This window comes from Bos grunniens, chromosome 11 (assembly GCF_055505025.1).
Source record: "Bos grunniens cultivar Pamir isolate PY7600 chromosome 11, Bosgru_T2T1.0, whole genome shotgun sequence".
NCBI classification, from domain to species: Eukaryota; Metazoa; Chordata; class Mammalia; order Artiodactyla; family Bovidae; genus Bos; species Bos grunniens.
The window spans coordinates 15,211,252-15,236,135 of record NC_141175.1 but is presented as its reverse complement, the minus strand read 5'-3'; the positions used below and the strand labels follow the sequence as shown (position 1 = coordinate 15,236,135).

Sequence of the window (24,884 nt, the reverse complement as noted above, 5' to 3'; positions counted from 1 at the left end):
CAGGCATACACGTTTCAACCATCTCTCCTCTCAGAAGGACAGCCCCATGGCCTCTCGTGTTCAGTTTAGTCACTCAGTCGTATCTGACTCTTTGTGACTCCATGGACTGTGGCACACCAGGCTTCCCTGTCCATCACCAACTCCCAGAGCTTACTCAAACCCATGTCCATCGAGTCTGGCATCCCCGTCTCCTCCTGCCTTCAGTCTTTCTCTGCATCAGGGTCTTTTCCAATGAGTCAGTTCTTCGAATCAGGTAGCCAAAGTATTGGAGTGTCAGCTTCAGTGTCAGTCTTTCCAATGAATATTTCCTTTAGGATTGACTGGTTTGATTTCCTTGCAGTCCAAGGGACTCTCAAGAGTCTTCTCCAACACCACAGTTCAAAAGCATTAATTCTTGGGCACTCACCTTTCTTTATTGTCAATCTCTCACATCCATACATGACTACTGGAAAAACCATCGCTTTGACTAGATGGACTTTTGTCGGTAAAGTAATGTCTCTGCTTTTTAATATGCTGTCTAGGTTGGTCATAGCTGTTCTTCCAAGGAGCAAGTGTCTTTTGATTTGATGGCTGCAGTCACCATCTGCAGTGATTTTGGAGGCCAAGAAAATAAAGTCGGTCACTGATTCCATTGTTCCCCCATCTATTTGCCATGAAGTGATGGAACTGGATGCCATGATCTTTGTTTTCTGAATGTTGAGTTCTAAGCCAACTTTTTCACTCTCCTCTTTCACTTTCATCAAGAGGCTCTTTAGTTCCTCACTTTCTGCCATAGGGGTGGTGTCATCTGCATATCTGAGGTTATTGATATTTCTCCCAGTGATCTTGATTCCAGCTTGTGCTTCATCCAGCCCAGCATTTTGCACGATATACTCTGCACATAAGCTAAATAAGCAGGGTGACAATATACAGCCTTGACGTACTCCTTTCCTGATTTGGAACCAGTCTGTTGTTCCATGTCCATTTCTAACTGTTGCTTCTTGATCTGCATACAGATTTTTCGGGAGGCAGGTCAGGTGGTCTGGTATTCCTTTCTCTTTAAGAATGTTCCACAGTTTGTTGTGATCCACACAGTCAAAGGCTTTGACATAGTCAGTAAAGCAGAAGTAGATATTTTTCTGGAACTCTCTTGCTTTTTCAATGATCCAGCAGATGTTGGCAATTTGATCTCTGGGTTCCTCTGCCTTTTCTAAATCCAGCTTGAACATCTGGAAGTTCATGGTTCATGTACTGTTGAAGCCTGGCTTGGAGAATTCTGAGCATTACTTGGCTAGCATGTGAGATGAGTGCAATTGTGTGATAGTTTGAACATTCTTTGAGCCCCTGCTTTGTCGTTCTGTCCTGGAAAGTGCACCCTGGGTCCTCTCCAGGTGATGCCTGTGTTCCCATGGCAGGAACTGCCATCTTTCTCACTGACTTGGGGACCAGGGTCTTCCACTGAGTGGTGGCACTCAGAGACAGACAGGATTCTGGCCCCCAAGAGGCCACTTGTGAAGGGCTGGTTTGCTGAGCTTGCCTGACTCTCAGAGCAGGTGCAGACACCTTGGCCATGCCCTGTGGGCTTTTTATCAGTGGTCACTTTGGAAGCCACTCATCCCCGTGGTGGAAACACATTTCTGAATGAGAGGAAACGCTGCATCCACGTGGTGCAGTCGTACAGAAAGCCATTTAATGGGCTGGCTTGTCGCTGCCCCCGCACATCACAGTGCTGCCCGGGGGCTCCTGTGAGTCTGCCATGGGTAAATTCACTGAGTTTCACGCGTGTGTTTGTCACATGTCAGTCACCCACCCAAGCGTGCTTTAGCGTGGCCGACATCCTGCTTCCCAGCACACTGGGCTCACAGAACTGCCCGGCACCTTGCCTCTCCAGGCTTGGTCCTCTCCCTGAGCAGTTATTCTTGACCCGGAGGGGTGTGCTAAATGCTGCGAGAAGCCTGGGGAGCCTCCAGGCAGGAGAGCAGCCTCCCCTAGCTGCTCTCCGCTCAGCTCCAACCCCTCCATCACCTTCTTTCTCCCCCCTCAAACCCCCCAATCCAGGCCCCTGGGTTCCCTGCTGCCGCAGGGCTCTCAGTGGAGGGGCAGGGACCCCTTAGTGGTGAGTAACCTCCTGGATTGGCCTGGGTTGTTGAAACTCCTGCCGCAGAAGCCTCAAGCCCCCAGCCCCGTCCCTGTTTGGGATCGTTATGACAAGGGGCTGGTCTCCATCCCATGAGGCAGGCGTGCCCACACTTTCTGTCCGGATGGCTTTTCCTGCCAAGGTTTCAGAAGAGCCAGGCACCGAATGGGCAGGGGGAGGGGGGCTAGCCTAGCCTAGCCGGTGGCCCAGGAGAGAGCAACTGGTTCTAAACCACCCTGCCTGGGAAGGCAGACTCTCCGGGCTGCCCTGGCAACAGCTCGGAGCCAGCCTGTCGGTGTGGCCGCTGACAGCCGCAGCTCCTGACTGGCTGCGGCGCCCTGCTCCTCCCCTGCTCCACGCTCGCTCACTCTCAGCAGCTCCTGCATCCTTCCTTGAAGCAGATGGTGCAAAGGAGGTGCGTGGCTGGGGGTCCTTGGACTCTGTGTGGCTTGCACGCTCCCACGCGTGGGTGGGTCACCCTCAAGGGATTTCACCAACACCACTGGCCCGGGTTGGGTGCCATTCATTCAAGAGCAGGCTGCAGGGAAAACAAAGCCTGACTCTGAAATCTTCACAAGCAAGACTCTCGGGAGTGCCCAGCCTCCCTGCGTCTCCCTCCCCGGAGCCTCTGTGCCCTGGTCACCCCTGTTTACTCGGACACGGCAGGCGGATGCCTCGGATTGCATCCTGGCTCCACCACCCCACAGTGCTGTGACTTTGGGAAACTTGCTTAACTCTGAAATGGAGACACTAGCCATGCCTGTCTCGAAGGTGGTCAAGAGGAGTAAATGAGGCTTGTAGCTAAATGCTTAGCTGAGCACCCTGAGACGTGCCCAGCATCACCAAAACATGTTCACTGTCACTGTGTCAAGGTGTCTGTCTCAACATTGTTCCCTCGCTCTGGAATCCTCTCTTCCCCCAGCTCTTCCTACTTTGATCCTACCTGTCTTTCAAGCCCTGCCTCCTTCTGCTTGAAGCCGGTGCTGAGCCCCCCTCGCCCAATCCCAGGTGAACCTCCCTTTGCTCCCTATTTTCTGTGCTTCATTTTTGGGTCTGCTCCCCTGGTGACAAGTAGGGTCTCTTGAGGGCGCTGCCTGGGGTCTTTTGAACTGTACTTGTCCTGCTCTCCGGAGTGGAACAAGGCTGGATCTGGGTCTAGCTCCTTCCCAGCCTTCCACGACCTTGGGGTGAACCTGGAGACGCTCTCCCCACCCCCAAATAGAGCCTTGTGGAGCTTAGACTGAGGGGGTCTTGAGATCCCTTCACAGGTAGGAAAGCCGTGGCCATGAGTGAGAAGGGGGCTACCCAGGGGCACCAAGGAGTCCAGAGGCACAGCACCCCCTGCCCTGCACTTCTCTGCTCGGGGCATGGGCAGGAGTTGGAATCAGGGAGGGCTTCACTGAAGTGGCAGGAGCTGAGGGTTGAAAGAGGATGAGTTCATCAGATGGCAAAAGAGGGGAGAAGAGCAAGAAGGCAGCGGGCATCCTTGAGTGAGCTCGGGGCGGGAACTTTCATGTCCTCTTGGGACCTGAGGCTGCTTTGGGAGGCAGGAAAGGGCTCAGAGCTTCAGGGGAGTGGGGAGTCATTCAGAGGAGCAGAAGCAGCAGGTGAGGAGAGGAGACACAGGTGAGCTGGGCTCCGGGTGTGGGTGTGTGGGTGTGTGGGTGTGTGTGTGTGTGTTGGGGGGCAGATTATGCGGAGGATGGGTGTCAGCTGAGCACTCCCTCCGTGCCGGGTGCTTTGGGACCTGAGAGATGGGAAACCAGGTGCCCAGATGTTTGGTGAACTTGACCCAGGTCACACGGGCTGGTGAGGGGCACAGCCAAATGGGGGACCCCAGGAGCTGTGACTCTCCAGGCTCCGGTGAATACCACCCTTTGGGGATGGGGCAGCATCACCTCTGGGGGTGGGGCCCATGCGTCTGTATTCTTTAAACCACTCCCCTAGCTGGTGTTGGGGCCACAGAAAGAGTGTGGCCTTAAAAAGCATTGCACAGAGGCTGGCCAGTGTATGTACTGTGTGACTGTTAGTTCCTGGCACACATGTCCGGGTGTACCTGCACAGACGTGGGTTGCTCGCCACACCTGGCAGCTCTGTCTTTAAGCTCAGCTGTCGGGAAATGGGTAGCACGCCATTTCCTACAGCTGGGTGGCCCTGATTCTGGTCTCCACTGCCAGGCAGCCAAGAGGTGGGGGTCTTGTAAGACATGGGTCTCTCACCCCACCTCAGGGAGCCCAGGCCCCCCACAGTGGATCTCATAGCATCCCAATCCTTACTTCTGGGCAGTTTTTCATGGTATGACAGTTGTCTGCAAGCCCCACTGAAAGGCAGACCCTTTGTTCTGGGCCCGGGTACCTTGCAAGCATGGGTACGTGGGCTTCTCCGGTGGCTCAGTGATAAAGAATCTGCCTACAGTGCAGGAGATGTGGGTTCGATCCCTGGGTAGGAAAGACCCCCCAGCCCGCAAAGAAGGAAATAGCTGCCTGCTCCAGTATTCTTGCCTGGGAAATCCCATGGACCAAGGAGCCTGGTGGGCTGTAGTCCATGGGGTCGCAAAGAGTCAGACACGACTGAGTGACTGAGCACAGCAGCACCTTGCAAGCAACCTTGGACAGCGAGGGGCCCACTAAACGTTTAGCCCACAGACGATACATTGATTAGCCCACAGACGATACATTGAGCACCTACTGTGTGCTGGGCGCTGTGCCAGGTGCTGGAATAGTTAAATTCACAACGGCACTCCGTGACTCACAAGCTCCCCCGGGTCCCATTAGGAGAGCGATCGTTTTGGAGCAGGTGTTTATCTCCCCATTTTCCAAATGAGGAAACTGAAACTCCGAGAGAGGAAGCAGGTAGCCTGAGGTCGGCCAAGCCCCTTCTCCTGGTGGGTGCCCCTTCCCGGGCTGGGAGTACACTCTAGGGGCTGTCAGCTGCTGCCCTCCCATCGGCCCTTACTGAGCATAGTGCTGTGGACCAGAGAGGGTGCTCCCAAGTTGGCAGGGAAGCCAGGCCCACAGGGACGCGGTTTCCCAGGAAGCAGGGCCCCAGGGGTGCGACCAACACCTGGCTGGCTGTCAGTGATCCCCTCTCGCCCTCCCCTGCCCAGAATTAGGGCCATCCTCTGCCACCCACTAAGGACCTGGCCGTTGGGGACAGTGACTGTGTCGGGGTGAAGTCAGAGGCAGGAGAACAAAGAGAACCCTTGCAGCCAATGTGACTCTGACCTTGAAAACCCAGAAAAAGGGAAGAGCTGGCTATGGGCTTCAGAGGGGGGCAGGCCTCCTGCAGGTGGGAATGGAGGAAGCCTTGGCTTTGTTAGTTCTTGCTGCCGAATCTCTCCTTCTCAGTTTAATAAAAGTCCTGGGGATCGTTGTTTGTGGGCCGGCTTGGAATCCCGCCACTTTGATTGAAGGCAGGAGATGCCAGGAGCTCTATCTACTCTCACCTTGGCTGGACTCCAGAAGACATGGCTTCCAAAGCAAAGATGAGACATTGGTGAACGTCTCGTCACAGCCCTAGTGTCCCCTCTGGGGGTGTGCCCAGCTGTGTGAGAGGGACGCAGGACGGAGGAGCATCGTCCCTTCCCAGCTTGCGGTCCTGCAGGGAGGCAGACAGCACTCGGGTCTGGGCCCGGCCAGGCTGAGGCTGTGTGTCTCTTTATAATTCCACACGTGATAAGTGAGTCCTTACCGTGCGCCAGGTGTGTCCCTGGGCTGTGTGGTGGGCCCTGCCCCATCCTGCTGGCCGCCACACAGGACCCCCTGGCTGAGGCAAGCGCAGATGTGGTGGACACTGGCAGTCTGGAGGGTGGGTGTCCTGCTAAGGGACAGCAGCTCCCGCCCCATGGCACTGGGCCTTTGGACTCACAAGTCAGAAATCTCTAGTGGGCTTGGGTGACATTTTGAAATTTCACATCTTTCAGTGTTGGTAATGGATTCGAAACTTAAAAATGTCAAACACCGTGTGGGCTAAACAAACATGAGTGTGGACCAAATGTAGCCCGTGGTTTTTAGTTAGCGAGCTTTATCCTAAAGGCTGGACAAAACCCAGACGGGCAGTGGGGAAGTGGGCACAGCGTCAGGGTCGGGGAGCCACCTGGCAGGGGCGTGGCCGCGGGAAACCTGCAGGACCATTGGGACTGAAGCGGGGGGGAGGGGTGGGGGGACTGCAGCGGCAGACAGATGGGGCCATGCCTGTTTGTGGAAGCGGGGCGTGCCTCGCTGATGGTCCCAGTCCTGTGCGGCAGGTCTGACCCAGGCTGCCCTGAGCCTGCTCAGCTGTGTCCCTGGCCCCAGGCCAGGTGCTCCTGCCCACCCTGTCACAGTGCATGAGAGGCTTTGGGGAGAGAAGAGTGCAGGCAGAAAAGGCCGTAAGTCTTCCAGAGGAAGCCCCAGACGCAGGGTGTCTCAGAGGTGTGACTGCACGGCTCTGGGGTCTGTCCCTCTGCCTGTGTGCCTGTGATGCTGTCCACCCCCCTGTCCTTTGCACTTGCTCTCCTGCCAGCTCTGCAGCTCCTCGGGCTCTATAAACCTCTAGAAGCGGGCTCTCCCCGCCCCCCTCACCCCCCACAGGGATCCTGCATTCTTCTGAGGGTTTGAACTGTTGTGGCCAAAGCCTTGTCTGGGTTTCTTCCTGTTCAGACCTAACTTTTGTTTCTCCACCCTGTCTGCCACTCCCTTCATATCCTTTTTTTTTAAAAAAAAAGACGTTTTATTTATTTTTAAAAGATTTATTTATTTATGGGCTGTGCTGGGTCTCTGTTGCTGTGCGGGCTACTCTGGTTGTGGTGCGCAGGCTTCTCACTGTGGTGGCTTCTCTTGTTTCGGAGCACAGGCTCTCGGAGCACAGGCTCTCGGGTGTGTGGGCTTCAGTAGTTGTGCGCCCCGGGTCCTAGAGCACAGGCTTAGTTGTGGCGCGTGGGCTTAGTTGCTCTGCGACATGTGAGATCTTCCTGGCCCAGAGATCGGACCCGTGTCTCCAGCATCGGCAGGCAGACGCTTCACCACTGAGCCACCCAGGAGACCCTGTATCCACGTGCGAGTTTTTTTTTTTTTCTAACTGCTCCCCAGCAGTTTGTCCAGCAGACTCTCATGGGCATCCACCATGCACAGGACCCTGGACCAGAGACAAAAGGGTCAGAGAAGCCCAATGTGGCCAGGGGTGGAGGGAGGAGCCAGAGAGGGACAGCGCAGGCTCCACCTCCAGGGCCTGTGCCAAGGACAGTCAGGCAGCAGATTGGGACGAGGGGAGCTGACTCTCCGGGGAGGTGGCTCCATGATCCCCACGTGGGTGTGTCTGAAGGTGGCGGGGTAGGGGAGGGATGTTCTTGGCTGGTTTCCAGCCCCACCTCCTCCCACTCTTGGTCTCCCACTTAGGCGTTCAGGGCGGCAGCTGGCCCGGGCGAGGCCCCGGGCAGGAGAAACGAAATGTGAGGCCGGCACTTGGCCTTCCGGAGGAACAGGTGCCAGCGCCCGCCAGATTCCTCACCAGTTCTTCTCACTCACTTCCTTTTCCTTGACTTGGCAGTCTTCTTTTTAACATAAAGGTAGTTGGGAACACAAGCACAGAGGGCCGAATTCCAGCCAGAGGAGGAGTGTGAAGCAAGCAATGCAGTTTCTCCTTGCACACCACTGCTACCCCGACCCCGAACCACCACTGACTATTGCTCGGGGCTTCCTCTGTGGCTTATAAAAGAGTTTTCTCTGCTTGTGTGCTCGAGAGTGTGCCGTCTGGCTTAATCTTACCTCCTCGGCCAGTGGAGGGGAGAGGAGGAAAGCTGGCTGCTCCCTGGGTTCCCACAGACCCCAGGCTTCCCCTGCTCAAACCCTTCCTCCTGGCCTCAAGCTCTGGGGGCAGGCTCCACGGGTTGGGGAGGGAAGTGAAGTGAAGTGAAAGTCGCCAAGAGTCGTGTCCAACTCTTTGCGACCCCATGTACTATACAGTCCGTGGAATTCTCCAGGCCAGAATACTGGAGTGGGTAGCCTTTCCCTTCTCCAGGGGATCTTCCCAACCCGGGGATCGAACCCAGGTCTCCTGCATTGCTGGCGGTTTCCCAGGGGAGAGGGATGGTCATTTCCTAGTAGCTTTGCTCAAGCTCAGACATGGTGGGTGAGAGAAGGAAGGAGGCAGGCTGGCCGGCTTCTGGTGCGGACCGGACTCCTCCACAAGGGACCTTTGGGATGGAGTTTTCTGTTTTTGCTCACCCGTGCCCGGCCCTTGGGACAGGTACAGGAGTCAGCTGCGGGGAGGGGTGTGCGCATATGTCTTCTTAGGTGGGGCAGGCTGCAGTGCAGAGGCCCGGGAGCCCGGCCCCTCAGGAGGGCTTTCCTGGGCTTGGAAGGCGCCTAAGATTCCAGGATGCTTTCCTCAGCTTTCGTTCTTCATATATGCCAGAGCCTGAAATACCTCCCTCTCAGCAAGTGAGAACGTGGGCAGGAAAGAACTCGGAAACCTGTGACGCGCAAACGCGGGTGCTGTTGCTTGTTTGGAGTCCAGTGTTTTCCCCAGCTAGCCTGTGTGCCTTGGGCCCTGGTTGGGGCAGAGGAGGGCTGCGGGCTGGCCCCGCCTGGCCCTGCTCAAGGAGCCTGGGCACCTGTGAGGTGGGGCGAGGAGCTCTGCCCACCCCACAGGGCTCTGCTGGGCAGCCCTTCAGCTTTGAGACCAGCAGCGTCCTGGCCACTGCTAGGGGTGACCAAGATGTTGATGGTGACGAGGAGAGAGACGGGAGGAACAAATACTGAGGGTTCCCTCTGTGCCAGGCGCGTCTGAGTGCCTCACAGACAGCCACCACTGCCGCCACGTCAACGCCACCATCACCTCCTGCCGGGACCCTGTGGCCGAGCCCTAGGCTGGTCTCCACCTGCAGCTTCACTCCCTTCCAGTCTGCCCTCCACCCCTACTGTCTAAACAGCACAGCATCCAGGGGTCTCACCCTCTCCCTGGTCCTGTATGGGCAGCTCACGCCTGCCCAGCTCTTCCCCGCCCGGCACCCTGCAGTGCCCCAGCCCTCGATCTTTGCCCTTGCCCCCTCTTCCTGGGTCACTCTTCACCCAGATGTCTGTGACCCACTGCCACTTCATCCAGCCACGCTGTCAAGCCCAGCCTCCTCCCCTCTGGCCTGGACCCTCCTGTGAGTTTCCTGTTATCACTCGAGTTCCCCTGATAATGTCACCAACATGTTTGTACGCCTCTCCCACGCTGGGCTGAGGCCCCAGGGGACAGGGGGTTATTGTCTTGATCCCTAATCTGTCTCCAGTCCCTAGCACAGTGCCTGACACAAGGCTGGCAAGTGAACAGATGAACACAGTTCCATTGCATCTTTCTCCATGATTTGGTGCATTGCTGTCTGCCTTTTACAGATGAGGATGGTAAGCTCAGAGAGGTGGGCTGACTGGCTCATGGTCACACAGCTGCAGCAAGACAGAGCCAGGCTTGGAGGCTGGTGTCTGTAAGCCCAGAGCCGTGTCTTAGGCACTGGACGCTCCCACCTCCTTGGAATCTAGGCAGGCCTGCCCTGCCAGGGAGGACAGAATTGTGAGGGGACAGAAACTAGGTTGGGGGACGACCCCCGGAAGAGGTGAGGGGTGGGGCCAAGGAGGGAGTGAGAGAAGAAACTGGAGGGCTCTGAGGGGGCCCAGGGGCAGGTCGGGGACTCAGTGCTGGTCAAGACAGGGTGCCTCTTCCAGGGGGTCCCCAAGGAGAGTACCCCCTCGGGCATCAATGCTCCTGAGACTGTCGTGGGGCCCAAGTCCAGGCTCCCTGCACTGGCTCTGTTTCCTGGCATGATCTCAGGGGAAGCTCAGGCGTGGCCCGGCTTCCCAGGGCAGAGAAACATGGTGAGAGCATGCATGTGTGTGTGTGTGTGTGTGTGTGTGTGTGTGTGTGTGTGTGTGCGTGTCCAGCCTTGCTGTTTGCGTTGCCATCACATCTTCTTAATCAGCTATTTCTGGGAGCAGTGACTTCATCTCCCGTGATTCTTGACACAGCCATTGTCCAGCGTCCACGGAAAGATCAGGCCTGGCACCATCCACCGTCCCCTAATGAGCTGGGTTGGGAGATCCTGACCCAACCTGATCCCGGGGCTGGGGGTCAGGTCTGCCTCCGAGAAACTCCCCTTTCAGTGGTCTCCCTTAGATCTGGGCTCACCCGCAACCCCAGTGTAGCCAGGGCACACCCTGTGCTGTGGGCTGAGGGGGGAGGGCGGTCACACCCAGACTCTGCCCCTCAAAAGCGTCTCTTGGATGGAGGAGGCAGATCAACGGGTAAAGGGGCTGAAGGGGGATGGGAGGGAGTGGGGGCTCCGCTGAGGCTCAGGGACAGCTCCTTGGAATTGGTGATTGGGTCCCAGGGTGAAGGTCAAGGCTGGTGGGAGGGTTCCCTGGGGAGAGAAGGGAAATCCCCTCTGTTGCTGCACACATGTGGTGTGTGTGGGCCTGGGGAGTGGCAGGGATGGAGGGGAAAATGCTGGGAAGTCCGGACTCTATCCTGAAGGTTGGGATGTGAAGGATTGTAAGAGGAGCTGGGTGGGGGTGGGCCTGGTCAGACTGGTGATTTGTCAGCCCCTCCCCCCCGCCCCCCCTACCGCTGCCCGCATACCACACCACACCCACACCCCCCACACCCCCACATCCCCCCCTCCTCTTACCCCCCCCACCCCGCCCCGCTGCCCATGTGAGGGTGGGGGTGGGAGGGGTCTGGGAGGAGGAGGAATGAGCTGACCATTGAGAGCCCAGCCCTCTTTTCCCTTCCTCCCCCTTCCTCCTTGTGGGAGAGAGTGTCCTCCCACAACCCTGCCCTACACGGCCAGGCGCTCCAGTCCCCGCTCCGAAGGCTGCTGGACTAGGGAAAGGAGGTGATAGGAGGCTATGGGGGTAGGGATTTATGGTGGTCTCTGGAAAATGTTTTGTCTAGGTTTGGGCAGCTCCGGAAGAGGCCTGGGACCCCCACCCTGAACGTACATGCTATTCCAGGCTTATTTATAGCCTTGTCTGGAGGCGGGGCGGGAGGTGGGTTGAATGACTCCTGGCAGGATATTACCCCTGTGAGGGGTAATACATGGTGTCAGAATCTTGGCCAGGATGTGGAGGTGGGGGTCCCCCCACCAACTACCCATCCAGGGGTTCCCTGGGCCCTACCATGGAACAGGCCCCTGAGTGAGACTGCCTGCCTAAACCCAGTTCTAGAGCCTTGAGCGTGTTACTTGCCCGAACTTCACTTCCCCTCTCTGTTAATGGGACACTTGTTCTACCTACTTCTCAGGATATTTGTGAGGATTATTTGTTTTTCAAGGGGGAAGGGCTTAATAGTGCGGAGTTGGGAGGGGTGATGGGAAAGCCAGCAGGTGGAGAGGAGAGGGGAGCACCTACTTGGAGGAGCAAAAAAGGTGTGGGTCCTAGTCTTCACCACTCCCAGACCTCAAGCAAGTCTCTCGTCTCCCCCAGCCTCAATTTCAGGGATCAGGGAAGGAGCGAGAAGAGGCTTGATGGTGGTCTGAGCCCATAGGAGCGGGTGAGGGACTGAAATATCTGTTAAGACTTCTGTTTTCAATTCTTCCAATATTGAGAGTCAGCTAACTGCCTGCCTCTTGAGTAGACACACAGTAGGGAGATCCTTTGAAAAGGGCCCGTCCCAAGCTGAGGGTGGCCATGCTGTCCCTCAGCGGGTGGTCCGCCTTCACCCCTGCCCTGGCCCCACCCATCTTCCTTCGCAGGCCTTTACGATCCCAGCTGTTCAGCCATCGTCTTTTTTGGTAAGAAAAACAGTTCAGCTCAACAAACATTTCCTGAGCATCTTTTGTCTTCCTGGGTCCTTATTGGTCCCAGGGGATATAGGGATGGTGAAGATACTGACCCAGGTATTAATGAGGAGGATGACTGTTGAACCATCTTGTGTTTAAAGGTCTGAATGTGAAAGCAGCCAACTGACGGAGACAGGCTCTGGGTTCTAGTCTCTCCTTTCTGCCTGTGGTACCGTGGGCTAATTATAGGACCTCTGAGCCTCAGTTGCTTCGACTCAGAACCGGGGTCAGTCTCTGATCATCTCCCCTAGTACGAAGGCTCTGTGATCACTGTTGGATTAACTTACTCTGTCCATTCCTGGTAGGTGCTAAGTGCAGTTAGCAGAGCTAAAGAGCAAACTCCAGAGGTGGTAGGCTGACCAGACCCAGGGTTGGATCCACTTCTGCAACTTAATGTAACATCAGGCAAATTACTTCCTAAATCTCTTTGGGACTGGGTTTTCTCACATGTAAAGTGGGTATGATGATAAGCCTGGTATACTATGGCCTGACTCTTGGGGAGCTCACCAGTCATATTAACCATACTGTGAACCTCTTGTCCTGAAAACAGTGCCTGGTTAATGCCAAACACACCCCCAAACCCCCTCTCCTCTTTCCAGCTCTGCACGTCAGAGGGGAACCAGTTAGTAGAGGTCTTCAGCCTGCCCTGCTGGGAGAAGAGGGCTGGGGAGGCAGGAATTGGGAACCCCAGGCCTGCAGCTGACTCAGGAGCCTGAGGACAGGCCCCCACAAATAATTCCAGATGGGACATCAGATCAGATCAGTCGCTCAGCCGTGTCCAACTCTTTGTGACCCCATGAATCACAACACTCCAGGCCTCCCTGTCCATCACCAACTCCCGGAGTTCACTGAGACTCACGTCCATCGAGTTGGTGATGCCATCCAGCCATCTCATCCTCTGTCGTCCCCTTCTCCTCCTGCCCCCAATCCCTCCCAGCATCAGAGTCTTTTCCAATGAGTCAACTCTTCGCATGAGGTGGCCAAAGTACTGGAGTTTCAGCTTCAGCATCATTCCCTCCAAAGAAATCCCAGGGCTGATCTCCTTTAGGATGGACTGGTTGGATCTCCTTGCAGTCCAAGGGACTCTCAAGAGTCTTCTCCAACACCACAGTTCAAAAGCATCAATTCCTCGGTGCTCAGCCTTCTTCACAGTCCAACTCTCACATCCATACATGACCACAGGAAAAACCATAGCCTTGACTAGACGAACCTTTGTTGACAAAGTAATGTCTCTGCTTTTGAAAGAGCAACTCCCCTCCACCCCCCGCCACCAGTGACTGGCAGGGGCCAAATGGTTTTAAACCACCTTGGTTTGAATATATACTAGTTTGGCATTCTGTCTTGCTTTATGAAAAACTGTTTACTAATGAAATTAATAGTGTAAACAAGATTTGAGGAGGGCAGGCGGCCAGGGGAGGGGTTATTTAGCACACACTTCAAAGGACACCCCGCTCCAGCATCTCCGCCGCGCCATTTGCATAGGTAATGATGGTGCTAATTATAGGTGGCCTCATCTGTTAACAACAGAGTTTGCCAGGCTGCGCTACATTATTGTAATCACCCAGTCAGAATTCTCTGGCATGCTTTTCACTGAAGATAACAAGAACAATAATAATAATGCCTATCATGTTTTCCCCCCTTGCTACGTGCCAGGCATCCTACCAGGCCCTTGACAGTCATCATCTCATGTATTCGTCACCACGGCTCTGTGTCCCAGAGATTCTTATCTCCTGTGCAGAGGATGAGACTAGGTACAGAGAGGTTAGATAACTTCCCTGGGCGCACACAGCCTAGAAGTGGAGGGGAGAACCTGGGGTCTCGCTGACTGTCACGCTCCTTCCACTCTGCAGCACTGCTGCTCTGGGAAGACCTGTCATGGGCTCCCTCTATCTGGTTCTTATTTGGTCCTCTCAGGAGCGCCCCCCTTTCTGCAGAAGAGGGACCTGAGACCCTAACCGGTTGCTGGAGGCAGTGCAGGAAGCAAGCCCATGACCTCTTAATTTCTAGGGTAAAACCAGCCTCGTATCTCCATCTACCTGTGTGTGTGTGTGTGTGTGTGTGGCTGGAGGAGTTGAGGGAGAAGGGGGCCCCTCCACCTTCCCAAGGTCTTAGAGGCCTTTATTTTTAAAAAAATAAATTTAATTGGAGTATAGTTACTTGACAATGTGGTATTCGTTTCTGCTGCACAGCAAAGTGAATCTGCTGTACATACACATATATCCCCTCTTTTTTGGATTTCCTTCCCATTTAGGTCACCAGAGAGCATCAAGTCGAGTTCCCTGTGCTGTGCAGTAGGTTCTCATTAGTTGTCTGTTTTGTATGTGGTGGTGTATATACGACAACCCCAGGCTCCCGACTCACCCCACGCCCCCTCTCCCCCTTGGTGTCCATACGTTCGTGCTCTACGTCTGCGTCTCTGTTTCTGCAGTTTCCCCTGAGGTCTGGAGAGACTGGTGTCCCTTGCCTCTCCCACTCCAGCAGGGCTGGGCTTGGCCTCACTGCCAAGGACGATTATGAGGCAATAAACAGGTGGGAGGACACCGCACATCCTGAACGGCTTTCCACGCGTTGTCACTAAGTTGGAAGTTGCACATGGGTGGCTCAAGGCCACGCGTAGCCCATAGGCAGGTTTCGTTTTGGTCTGGGAAGGTGGTAAGGTGATTTTTGGTGTGTTTTTAAAAAATCAGTTTCCAATATTTAAGCACTCCTAAAACATTCACCTTCAACAGTCACCAAAAAAATCTGGATTTCCAGCTTTTCTTGAAAACTATCCAAAAACACAGATGCAGTAACACTGGGCCTATGTTCCTGCGGGGCAGAGAACTGGCCTCCGTGGTTTACACCAGACTCCTTTACTCCTTGGAAAGCCTTCGAGTTTGCTTAGTCTGCACCAGCTCTTCCCAGTGATCCTAGGACGAGTATACGGGAGGATAGTGTTCCCATTCTGTAGATGACGAGCTTGAGACCCGAGTGGACCACCCCACAAGGCTGTTGTCAGCTTGGCCTTAAACCTCCATCCGCACTGACCACCTCGTATGGTTTTCACTGCACCTCACTGCCTCTCAGCCATGTCCAAGCCCACTGTCCGCCAAGGCAAGAAGGAAACCTTTCACAGGCCTAATGACTCAAAAATAACCAGCAGTGAGCCCAGGGAACCGTTCCCGTCTGCCCCCCACCCCCGCCATCTCCTTTTCCACCCTTCCCGAGGCCGGAGGGGACATGGGAAACCTATTCATTTAAACTCAATTATTTTCTCGAAGACAGAACAGAACTGAATTGGGTCAACGGCTATATTTGCTGTGCTCAGCGCTTTCCTGTGCAACAGCATCAGCCACCGGCTGCGTTGCTGGGCTCTGTGCCGCCAGCCTCACCAATTAGAACTCCCTACTGGTGGCCATTCCTTGGCAGACTTGACCCTGAAGGAGGTCGTTCACCCAGCAGGCGGTAGGAGCGGGGTCTGGTGGCCGCCACTTTCCAGTCCCCGGCTGGCTAGCTCCAGTCTGCAGGGGGAGGTGTCTCTGACCGTGGAGCATCTTACAGATGGGCAAACAAAGACCCAGAGAAATTAAGCACTTGCTGGAAAGGTGGGCCCGGAGCCAGACACTACAGGGACCTTTCCTAGCCGTGGTACTTGACTGCTCTGCACTTCTGTCTCCTCGTCTTGTAAATGAGGCATAAGACCTCGACACACCTCCCGGGGCTAGGCAATCACGATGTCCACGTGGCACAGTGTGCCCGGGGCCTTCCCCCAGTCAGCCCATCTGTCCACACTCGTGTCCTCGCACGGGGCGCCAGGCGTAGAGTGTGGCGGGGGACCCCGATCTTAGGAGGAGGTTGCACTGGGATATGCCTCCTCTCTGTGCAGCCTTCCCCAGTTGCTCACACCCAGACTGGGGCTCTTCTTGCCGTCGTCACAGGTCCTCCGTTGGGCCACACCTGCCCTGGATACTTTCACGGGTTCCCCTGGGCCCATGGCCTGGTAAGTGTGTTTTTGCTTGGCACCAGCATCTGTGTGCAGCCCTCCCCCACTGGACTGCCAGCTTCTCAAGGGCAGACCGTGTGTCTCGTTGACCTGCCTGTATCCTGGGGCCCCTCCTTTTCTAGCTGTGTGGCCTCGGACTGCATGTTTAACCTCAGCGGGCCTGTCTGTAAAATGGGAACAGCGGTGCCTCCCTCTGATGCACGTCACAGAGAGGAGGCCAGTAGCGTTCAGACACAGCAGTGCTGCAGCAGCTTCTCAGAAAACATGTGGAAGAAATCAAATCAGACACTTGCTCTCCACCCCTAGACCCAGGAATCTCCGAGAGCGGGGCTCTGAGCGATCCCGGGAGGGGCTGTCAGTGCCGTCTGGCTGCACAACTGCTGTCTGCTCACGTGGAGAAGTGAGGACAGGGCCGTGGCCTGCGGGCCTCCCCTGCCTGCCTCCATCATGTCTTGCTGCGGACAGAGGGCTGGACTTTCGCAGGGGCCTGGCCGCGCCAGCCTCGCGGTTCTCCCCAGGTCACAGGGCCTGGCAGCGTACGTCTCCTTCTGGCAGCATTAGGGCCTGGAGGTGGAGTGGGGCCTCCTCTCTACATCCCCATCGCCAGTTCCAGGGGTCGGGGAGGGGTAAAGGGGACAGTTCAGAGGGGTTTGAATTCCCTAACCTCTCGGGGTGGTGGTGAAATGAGGGGACATGTGTGACCTTGGCCTGATGGAGACGTGGTGTGGTGGTGGCTGTGAAGGAAGGGCCCCACTCCGATGTGGTGGGGCCTGGGCAGTAGGTGACCCCGTCAGAGACCCAGAAGCTGGGCTCTCGATGGGAGTGCAGTGAGCAGCACTGGCATCTCACTGGGACCAGGAGCTTAGGAGTGAGGGGGAATTGACCACAAACTGATCCTGTAGCCGGGGAGGCAGTCACAACCTCGGAAACTGGACCCAACCCCTCTCCCTGGCTTGCTGACAGCACTCAGGCCCTGGAACACCGTGCGGGCGTAGCCCAGGACTTGGCACCGTGACAACCGAGGAAGAGAAGTGCTGACCATGTCTCACCGCTGGTTCGAGTCAGTTTACTCCTGTGTTTTTGCACGAAGGCATCACAGGGGTAGGAATTTACTCCCCCTAAATGCTTAGATGGAAACATTACCGTGTTTTGAGTGAACATGTGTCAACATCACTGTGGGGGGGAAGGTTCCAGGATTCTCTGCCAGCTGAAGTCATTACCACCAGACACTGGTTGGGGGCCTGGCAGATGGGGTGGAGGCAGCCAGGCTGGTTGGGGGGAGGGGGTAGCCAGAGGGTAGGAGTCCTCATGGGAGCGGGGCAGGGGGTCTGAGCAGGTGGAGCGGGGGAGGGAGCTGGTTGGCTGCAGGCTGACAATATACATTAACCTCTCTCTCCCAGGTCACGAAACAGTGGGCTTGGGGAACTTGAGGGCTGGGGACAGAGTACAAAGGCTCTGGAAGGGTAAGCGCTGGCAGCTCAGGCCAGGAAGACAGTCTGGGGTCAGGCTGTTGAGGGGCCTGTAATCGTAGCTGCGACCAGTAACTAGCTGTGTGACCTTGAGCAGCTTTTCCACCCTCTCTGTTTCAGCTTCATCTTAGTAAAACATTTCTGTGGCTACCCACAGCTTAGGGCTCTTTGGAAGTGTAAGAAGGTAATGTATGTAAAATACCCAGTGCTGGGCCTGGCACAGAGCAGGTGCCAGGACACATTTACTGTTTGTTGGTGATGATAAAACCTCACAAGTATAGATGTGCTCACATAAATTAACAGCTGGGACACACTGAAACTGCTACTCAGAAGTGGCCCAGAGTCTGATACCAAGTTTGTTTTCTCACCGTCCACTCAGTGCAGCAGTGGTCTCTTCGGAAGCCCTTGTCCGTGAAGAGCCAGGGCCCGGGGCTGACTCTTCTCTGCGGGGCATCCCTCTCTGGTCCGGTCTGCTTTTGCCCTGCAGACTCGGGAGGGGGTGGGGGAGGCAGTGGGTTACAGCAGTGCCCTTCTCTGGAGGGGGCAGTTCTGGGCAGGCCACAGAGGGCTTCTGTCCTCTACACGGGCTCTAGAAAGGAGAGGCTCCATAGTCACAAGAGAGGTCCTCCCTCCCAGGGTCTGAGCATCACTGTCCCCAAGGGGATGTACAAGCAGTGCCTGGAAGTGTTCCTTGACAGCCTTGGGGCCAGCTCCTTCGCACCCCAGAAAATGGGAACCTCCTTGAGGAAGGCGGGTTCCAGAGTCCCCCAGAGAGCCTGGCCCAGCTGGTGAGACACCTTCAGGTCTGGAAGATAAGGCAACATCTGGGCTCTGAGCTTTTGGAAGAAGACGTCCATCACACATTTATGGAGTCCTAGGACTTGAAGACGGAGAAGGCAATGGCAACCCATTCCAGTACTCTTGCCTGGAAAATCCCATGGGTGGAGGAGCCTGGTAGGCTGCAGTCCATGGGGTTGCTAAGAGTTGGACACGACTGAGCAACTTCACTTTCACTTTTCACTTTCATGCATTGGAGAAGGAAATGGCAACCCACTCCAGTGTTCTTGCCTGGAGAATCCCAGGGATGGGGGAGCCTGGTGGGCTGCCGTCTATGGGGTCACACAGTCGGACACGACTGAAGCGACTTAGCAGCAGTAGCAGGACTTGAAGAACCAGAGATGAAAAGACCCCAGAGAGGGTCTGTTGGGACAGACAGCAGGACCCAGGAGAAAGGGAGGAGGACTGGGGATTTGGGAAGAGAGAGAACAGTTCCTGGTCCTGGGCACACTGAGAAGGCGGTGGGGCAGTGAAGCTGGGTCTTGAAAGGCGCATGAGAATTGGAAATTGGGGCGGGAGGGGAGATCAGGGGGAGCGGAGGTGTGGCTCCCCCTGAAAGAGAGAAAGGGGAGGGGTGCAGGATGCACAGAGAGAGAAGAAGAGGAAGATCCGTGGCTGGAGCGGGTGGGTGTTGGGGGGAGGAGTGTACAGTGGGGCCTAATAATTCAGGAGGTCTGGCCACTGGGGGTACTGAAACCAGGAATAACTGGATCGGGGCAGTCTCTGAAATTCCGAGGATGTTCCCCGTGTTCTCACTCCATTTTACATATTATTCAAGATGGCTCTGAAGGGATCTTGCAAGAGGTTATGCAGTCCCCTGAGCTGAGGCTCGAAGGATTTGGAGGAAGCACCTTATTCAAGGTCAAATAACTGGCAAGTACATCTTCTCACCCCCAGAGAGAAGCTTATTTCTCTTTAACTTGTGACCTTCTCCTGTGACAGCTATCATGCAGAGGGAAAGCCCTGTCACAGGGGCCTGTTTTATTATAAAAAGACATTAGAACTGTGTGGATCCACCAATGGGGATGGCTTCCTGCCTGGGGAAAATCTGGGAAGGCTTCCAGGAAGAGGAGGGTATTAGAATTAGAGAGGGGGTTAAGAGGGGACCAGCATTTAAATAGGTGCAAATGAGTGTCTGGGCTGAGGCAGATCTACTTTCAGATTGTGGCTCACCCAACTTAGGCAAGTGATTGAGCTTCTCTGGACTTGATTTCTTCATTTGTAAAGTGGTTATAGTGTCCTTACCTGATTAATGCTATTATTGATCTCCAGTGAGAGGCCTGCTTGGGGCCTGCACCCTGAAAGAGAGCTCAGAGATAGGCTCCACCCCCTCCATCTCTGGTGCCTTGCATTCTCTAGGAGGGCAAGGGCTTCTTCTGCCCTAGGGCCTCCCTTGGTGACTACAGCCTCACCTCTCCCTTGTTTTGAAATTTTATTCAGTTCAGTTGCTCAGTTGTGTCCAACTCTTTGCGACCTCGTGGACCGCAGCACACCAGGCTTCCCTGCCCTTCACTATCTCCCAGAGTTTGCTCAAACTCAAGTCCATCGAGTCAGTGATGCCATCCAACCATCTTATTCTGTTGCTGTCTTCTCCTCCTGCCTCAGTCTTCCCCAGCATCAGGGTCTTTCCAGTAAGTCGGCTCTCCGCCTCAGGTGGTCAGAGTATTGGAGCTTCGGCATCAGTCCTTCAGATGAATATGCAGGGTGGATTTCCTTTAGGATTGACTGGTTTGGTCTCTTTGCTGTCCATAGACCCAGATGAAGCTGGGAGGGGAAGCCTCACCTCAGAAGGAAGGGACCCACCAATAAGGACACTGGCTAGGAGTTCTCTGGGGTTTGGGGGTGTGAGCAGATGGAGCGGGTGGGTCTTTTTGGATTACCTGTGCTCAGAACAGAGCTGAGCCCAAGCAAGGACACCCCAGGGGATGGAGGGAGTTACTTCCCATGATGGGTATTGCTGTGGGGCTACAGGTAGACAGACCTCTTGATGAGTCCTACAGGTGTCCTACCTGCACACAATAGGTGCCTGACAGTCTGGCACTTAGTAGGAGCTCAGTTGTTGCCAAGGGTCTGGAGCAGGCTGAAACCACATGGACTGGACTGGAGCTTGTAAGCCTCTGGAGTTGAGGCTGTGGAGTAGGCAGGAGCGACCTCAGATGTTCTCCCACCCACCCGTTCATCCGTATTTACCTGGAAGGGGTGGATTACATGATCCCATTGCACCAGAGAGTATACAGCAGCCACTCTAGTTTGATTAGCCCCTCCAGGTGGTGGCTATAAGGGAAGTAGGAGTGATTCTGTGTGTGTGGTGGAGGCTCAATACCTGGAAAAGATTGCTGTGGCTTTCCAGTAGGATGGAAAAGGGGGTGACCCCAGGCAAAAAGGTCGGGCTGGTTGGCTGTGCCTTTCCCAGAGGGATTTTCAGTTCAGTGAGGGTGGTATCAGTGTGACTCAAGGGTGAATCCTAGGCCAGTGGGTCGGGCACCATTTGGGCTCCTGGGTCCGTCTTGTGGCACTCAGAGACCTGGGCAGCTCACTCCCTCTCCCTTCTGCTGCTGCTAAGTCGCTTTAGTCGTGTCCGACTCTGTGCAACCCCATAGACGGCAGCCCACCAGGCTCCTCTCCCTTCTGCTGCTGCTGCTGCTAAGTCGCTTCAGTCGTGTCCAACTCTGTGCGACCCCATAGACGGCAGCCCACCAGGCTCCCCCGTCCCTGGGATTCTCCAGGCAAGAACACTGGAGTGGGTTGCCATTTCCTTTTCCAATGCGTGAAAAGTGAAAGTGAAGTCGCTCAGTCATGTCCGACTCTTAGCGACTCCATGGACTGCAGCCTACCAGGCTCCTCCACCCATGGGATTTTCCAGGCAAGAGTACTGGAGTGGGGTGCCATTGCCTTCTCCGCCTCTCCCTTCTACCAGGCACTAAACCTCCTGCTGGCCCAGCCCAGGACAGAGGAGAATAACCGCCCTTGGAGCTTGAACCCAGTTCTTCCCAGCGAGGGGACCTGTCTAGCTATCTAGTTCCAAGCTGGGGCACGGAGTCGGGTGTCCGGTTTTACTGGGTGACCGTGGTAGACAACCCCTGTGGGTTTGCACCTCCGTCTTTGTTCGCATTTTTTAAACGTCCCTGGAGAGAGAGGGTGGAGAGCCTCCCGGCTGCTGCTGCTCTGAGCCCGACGAATTCCGGCCGGGCATCGTCCCCGCCCGCGTCCGGAGCGTAGCGGCGGGTTGGGATGGAAAGCGGTTGCAGCTGGGGCAGTTGGCGGCAGCTGGCCGCGGAATGTCCCCTGCGGCCGGCCTGGGAGGGCAGGGCCGGAGGCTCGGGGTGGGCGGGCTGGGGGCGGGGCTGGCCGCTTCCGGCCTGGAGCGCGAGGGGTGTGGTGCCAGGTGGGCAGGGGTCGCACCCTGGACCCTCCGGGAGCTTGGGTTGGGGGGAGGTGGTTTGGGTGCACCCCCGTCTTTTGGTCAACACCCCCTCCACGGCCGCTCTCACTTAGACAGCTTTGGCCGGCCTGTATCATACTAGCCAGAAGGAAAGCTAGTGTTCGTTCAGGACACCTGTTAGTGCCTGCTTTGTGCAAGGCATGGCCGGAGGTGTGTCGGACCTACCAGGTGAACAGGTCTGGACATTCTCCCAGGGGGAGGAGGAGGGGGCCCAAGCAAGAGCGTTTCAGATCCGTGTCATCCGGAAGCTGAGTGATAACCTGGGGGTGGGGGGTGGAAGTTACTCCTTTGGTTAGAACAGCCTCTGGTAAGGCGCGCAACGTTTGATCTGTGAGCCTGGCCTAGAGCCAGGGCCACGCGGAGGGAACGGCAAGTGCAAAGGCCCGGAGGCGGGACTGGGGCAGGGTGTGGCACCTTGGAGGCGGAGCGGCTCCCAGAGGACCCAGGGCTAGGTCCCGGGATCTACACCCTGCCCGTGTTCCTTGGGAGGGCGACGTGCTTCTGGCTGGAAGTGCGTATCTTTCCGGACTTCTTGCACCTGGAGGTTGTGCCATGTGGTTACCTGTATGGAAGGCTGTAATTTTCCACTTGTTCCCTGGAGGACCCGGAAATCTCTAGATGTCACCGCTGTGTTTTTTTTTAAGTCATTTTTGAAGTTTCAGCTTGGAAGACAAGTCAGCGTGTGCTTTGCGGGAAGGGAAAGCCCACCTGGTCAACTCCTGTTAGTTGCTGGCTTTGGCTGAGAGGTCCCCAGGTCTGGCCAGGAGAGGCACCTCGGTGCATGCCGGCCGCAAGAATGAGCCTCTGTGGCTTCGGACTCCTCTGTGACAGCCTCGGCAAGATCATGGGCCGGGCTTCTCTGTGGAGATCCCACCATCCTCGAAAGCCAGATGTGGCTCCCGGGCTCCTGGTACCAAGACCCTGTTCAGCCCAGAGGCCTATCCCACTGCCAAGGTCTGTGGATGGCTCTGCCCTGGGAAGCGGGTGCAGGAAACTTCCTGTCCTGTGGGTGGGCTGGCTGGATAGCTGTGGGTGGGGGCTGGAGGGTGTGAGGGCTGTTTCTCCAAGGAGGCCCAGCCCTGGGACCTCACCCACCCTCCGACCAGGGCCTGGTTGATCCTCCACAGTCATTCCTGTGCAGCCTGGTTTCCACACTGACCCGGGTAGAATGAATGGGAGACTCCCTTGGGCTTGGAAGGAAGAGCGAAGGTGGGGACCGGCTCCTGCCTCCTGGGAGCCAGGCCGTGTCCTCCTGGGAGCTTTAAGCGCAGGGGGAGGGGATGGTGAGACACCCACTGACCAAGGAGGTGGAAGCAGACAGGCAAAGCTGTGGGGAAGGAAATCTAGGCGCAGGGAATCTGTGGGGTTGGAAGGTGGGCTGTGAAGAGGGGGGTTTCTGAAACCCCAAGTTTCAGAGCCAGCGACAACCCTCGGGCTTCTCTTTACCTAGCCTGGGGCTCCCAGCCACTGCCTCTTGGAGACAGATTTAATAATCCTAGGCTGTCTCTGTGGCGGTTAGTATTGCAGGAGAGAAGCTTTACTCCTAAAACTTTTATTGATCCAGACACTAATAAAAAGTAAAGAATTTTTTGGAGCAAGGTTTTTTTCCCTTTTTTCTACTAGCGCAAAGAACATCAGGGCCCTAAAACACGGGAGTGTTTTCCTCCTCCTCGTAGATTTGGTGGTGGGTAGGGTTGGCCTCTTTCAGATTTCACCTCTCCAGGAGGCTTCCCTGATCCTGCAGGTCTGCTTTGATGTTTAGTCGCTCCGTCGTGTTCCACTCTTTGCGATCCCATGGCCTGTAGCCCGCTGGGCGGCTCTGTCCATGGGATTTTCCCAGGCGAGAATACTGGAGTGGGTTGCCATTTCCTTCTCCAGGGGATCTTCCCCACCCAGGGATTGAACCCTTGCAGGCAGATTCTTTACCGCTGAGCCACTGGGAAAGCCCACAGTCATCTGTTTTCTCAAGCAGTTAACAGGCTACCACTGTGCCTCTAGTCTGTCCTGTCCCCCAGGAGGGCTGGAGCGTTACCGAAAGCTTTCCTGTGCGCCTGAGACCCCCGGGCTGTGAGCAGCACTTGCTTCAAGGTGGCAGAGGCGTGGCTCTTGACTTCTTGTGTTTTTCTGGGTTGGTGTTCTTTGTTTCTTTGTTTTTACAAGTTCGTTTCATACATACTTACTGAGTTTTTACACCTTGCCGGACCCTTCCATAGGATTTAGAAATACAGCAGAGCTTCCCTTCTGTCAGGAGAGACAGAGCATCATAAATGAGTGGAGAAACAAATAAGTAATTCCAGACTGGGGGATGTGAGTCAGGGTTTTTGTCTGCTTTGTTCAGCACCTAAAATAGTGCCTGCACGTTGTTGTTGTTGTTGGTTTGCACTTAATAAATATTTGCTGGCTGAACGAGCAAGATGATAATGAAGGAAACAGCCAAGTGTTTCTGTGGGGAGGAGCTGGGGTGAGGGGGGCAGGGCGTGGGGAGGGGGCCAGAGCCTGTTGTAGCCGATCCAGCCGATTTAGCAGAAGGGGGTGGAACTGGAGCTCCTGCCTAGGCGTTAGAGAGGACAAAGTCCCTGAGGCGGGAAAGCCTCTGCTTCTAGAGGCAGATGGGGGTTGCCAGATGAGGTCAGAGGAAAGGCAGGTCACACTCGGCCAACTTCTGGTCCTGGGGAGGAGTTTAGTCAGTTCAGTTGCTCAGTCATGTCCGACTCTGAGACCCCGTGGACTGCAGCACGCCAGGCCTCCCTGTCCGTCGCCAACTCCCAGAGTTGACTCAAACTCATGTCCATTGAGTCGTTTGGAGTCAAATTGCTGTCTGGAGTAATTGGAGGGTTTTTAGCCCAAAAGTTAAATAATAGGATTTGCGTTTCTGAAGGGTTCCCCCTGACTCCCAGGTAGGGGGTTAGGGTCAGACTGATAAAGAGGCTTGGACAGGTGTGAGAGACTTTAGAGGTGGTAGTGACAGGATTTTGGCTTCCTTAGTGGCTTCTTGGGCTCCAAAATCACTGCAGATGGTGACTTCAGCCATGAAATTAAAAGACACTTGCTCCTTGAAAGAAAAGCTATGACCAACCTAGACAGCATATTAAAAAGCAGAGATATTACTTTGCCAACAAAGATCTGTCTAGTCAAAGCTATGGTTTTTCCAGTCGTCATGTATGGACGTGAGAGTTGGACTGTAAAGAAAGCTGAGCGCCAAAGAGTTGATGCTTTCGAACCATGGTATTGGAGAAGACTCT

At 55.5% G+C, this 24,884-nt stretch overlaps 1 protein-coding gene across 15 annotated transcripts in view; it reads left to right on the top strand.

Annotated features, from left to right (window-relative positions):
- The window catches only part of DAB2IP (DAB2 interacting protein), a 212,583-nt gene that overhangs the window by 141,011 nt on the left and 46,688 nt on the right, over positions 1–24,884 (top strand). The window contains exon 1 of one of the 15 annotated variants that reach the window (XM_086325442.1): positions 16,858–16,995. The exons of 13 other annotated variants lie outside the window; for them this stretch is intronic. Coding sequence is in view for 1 of the 2 variants with exons in the window: in XM_086325431.1 (XP_086181557.1) it covers positions 22,424–22,596 (173 nt within the window). In the remaining variant the exon portion in view is untranslated. Of the gene's footprint in view, positions 1–16,857; positions 16,996–22,347; positions 22,597–24,884 lie in introns of those variants that run through there. One more of the 15 variants, XM_086325431.1, reaches the window with a different exon arrangement.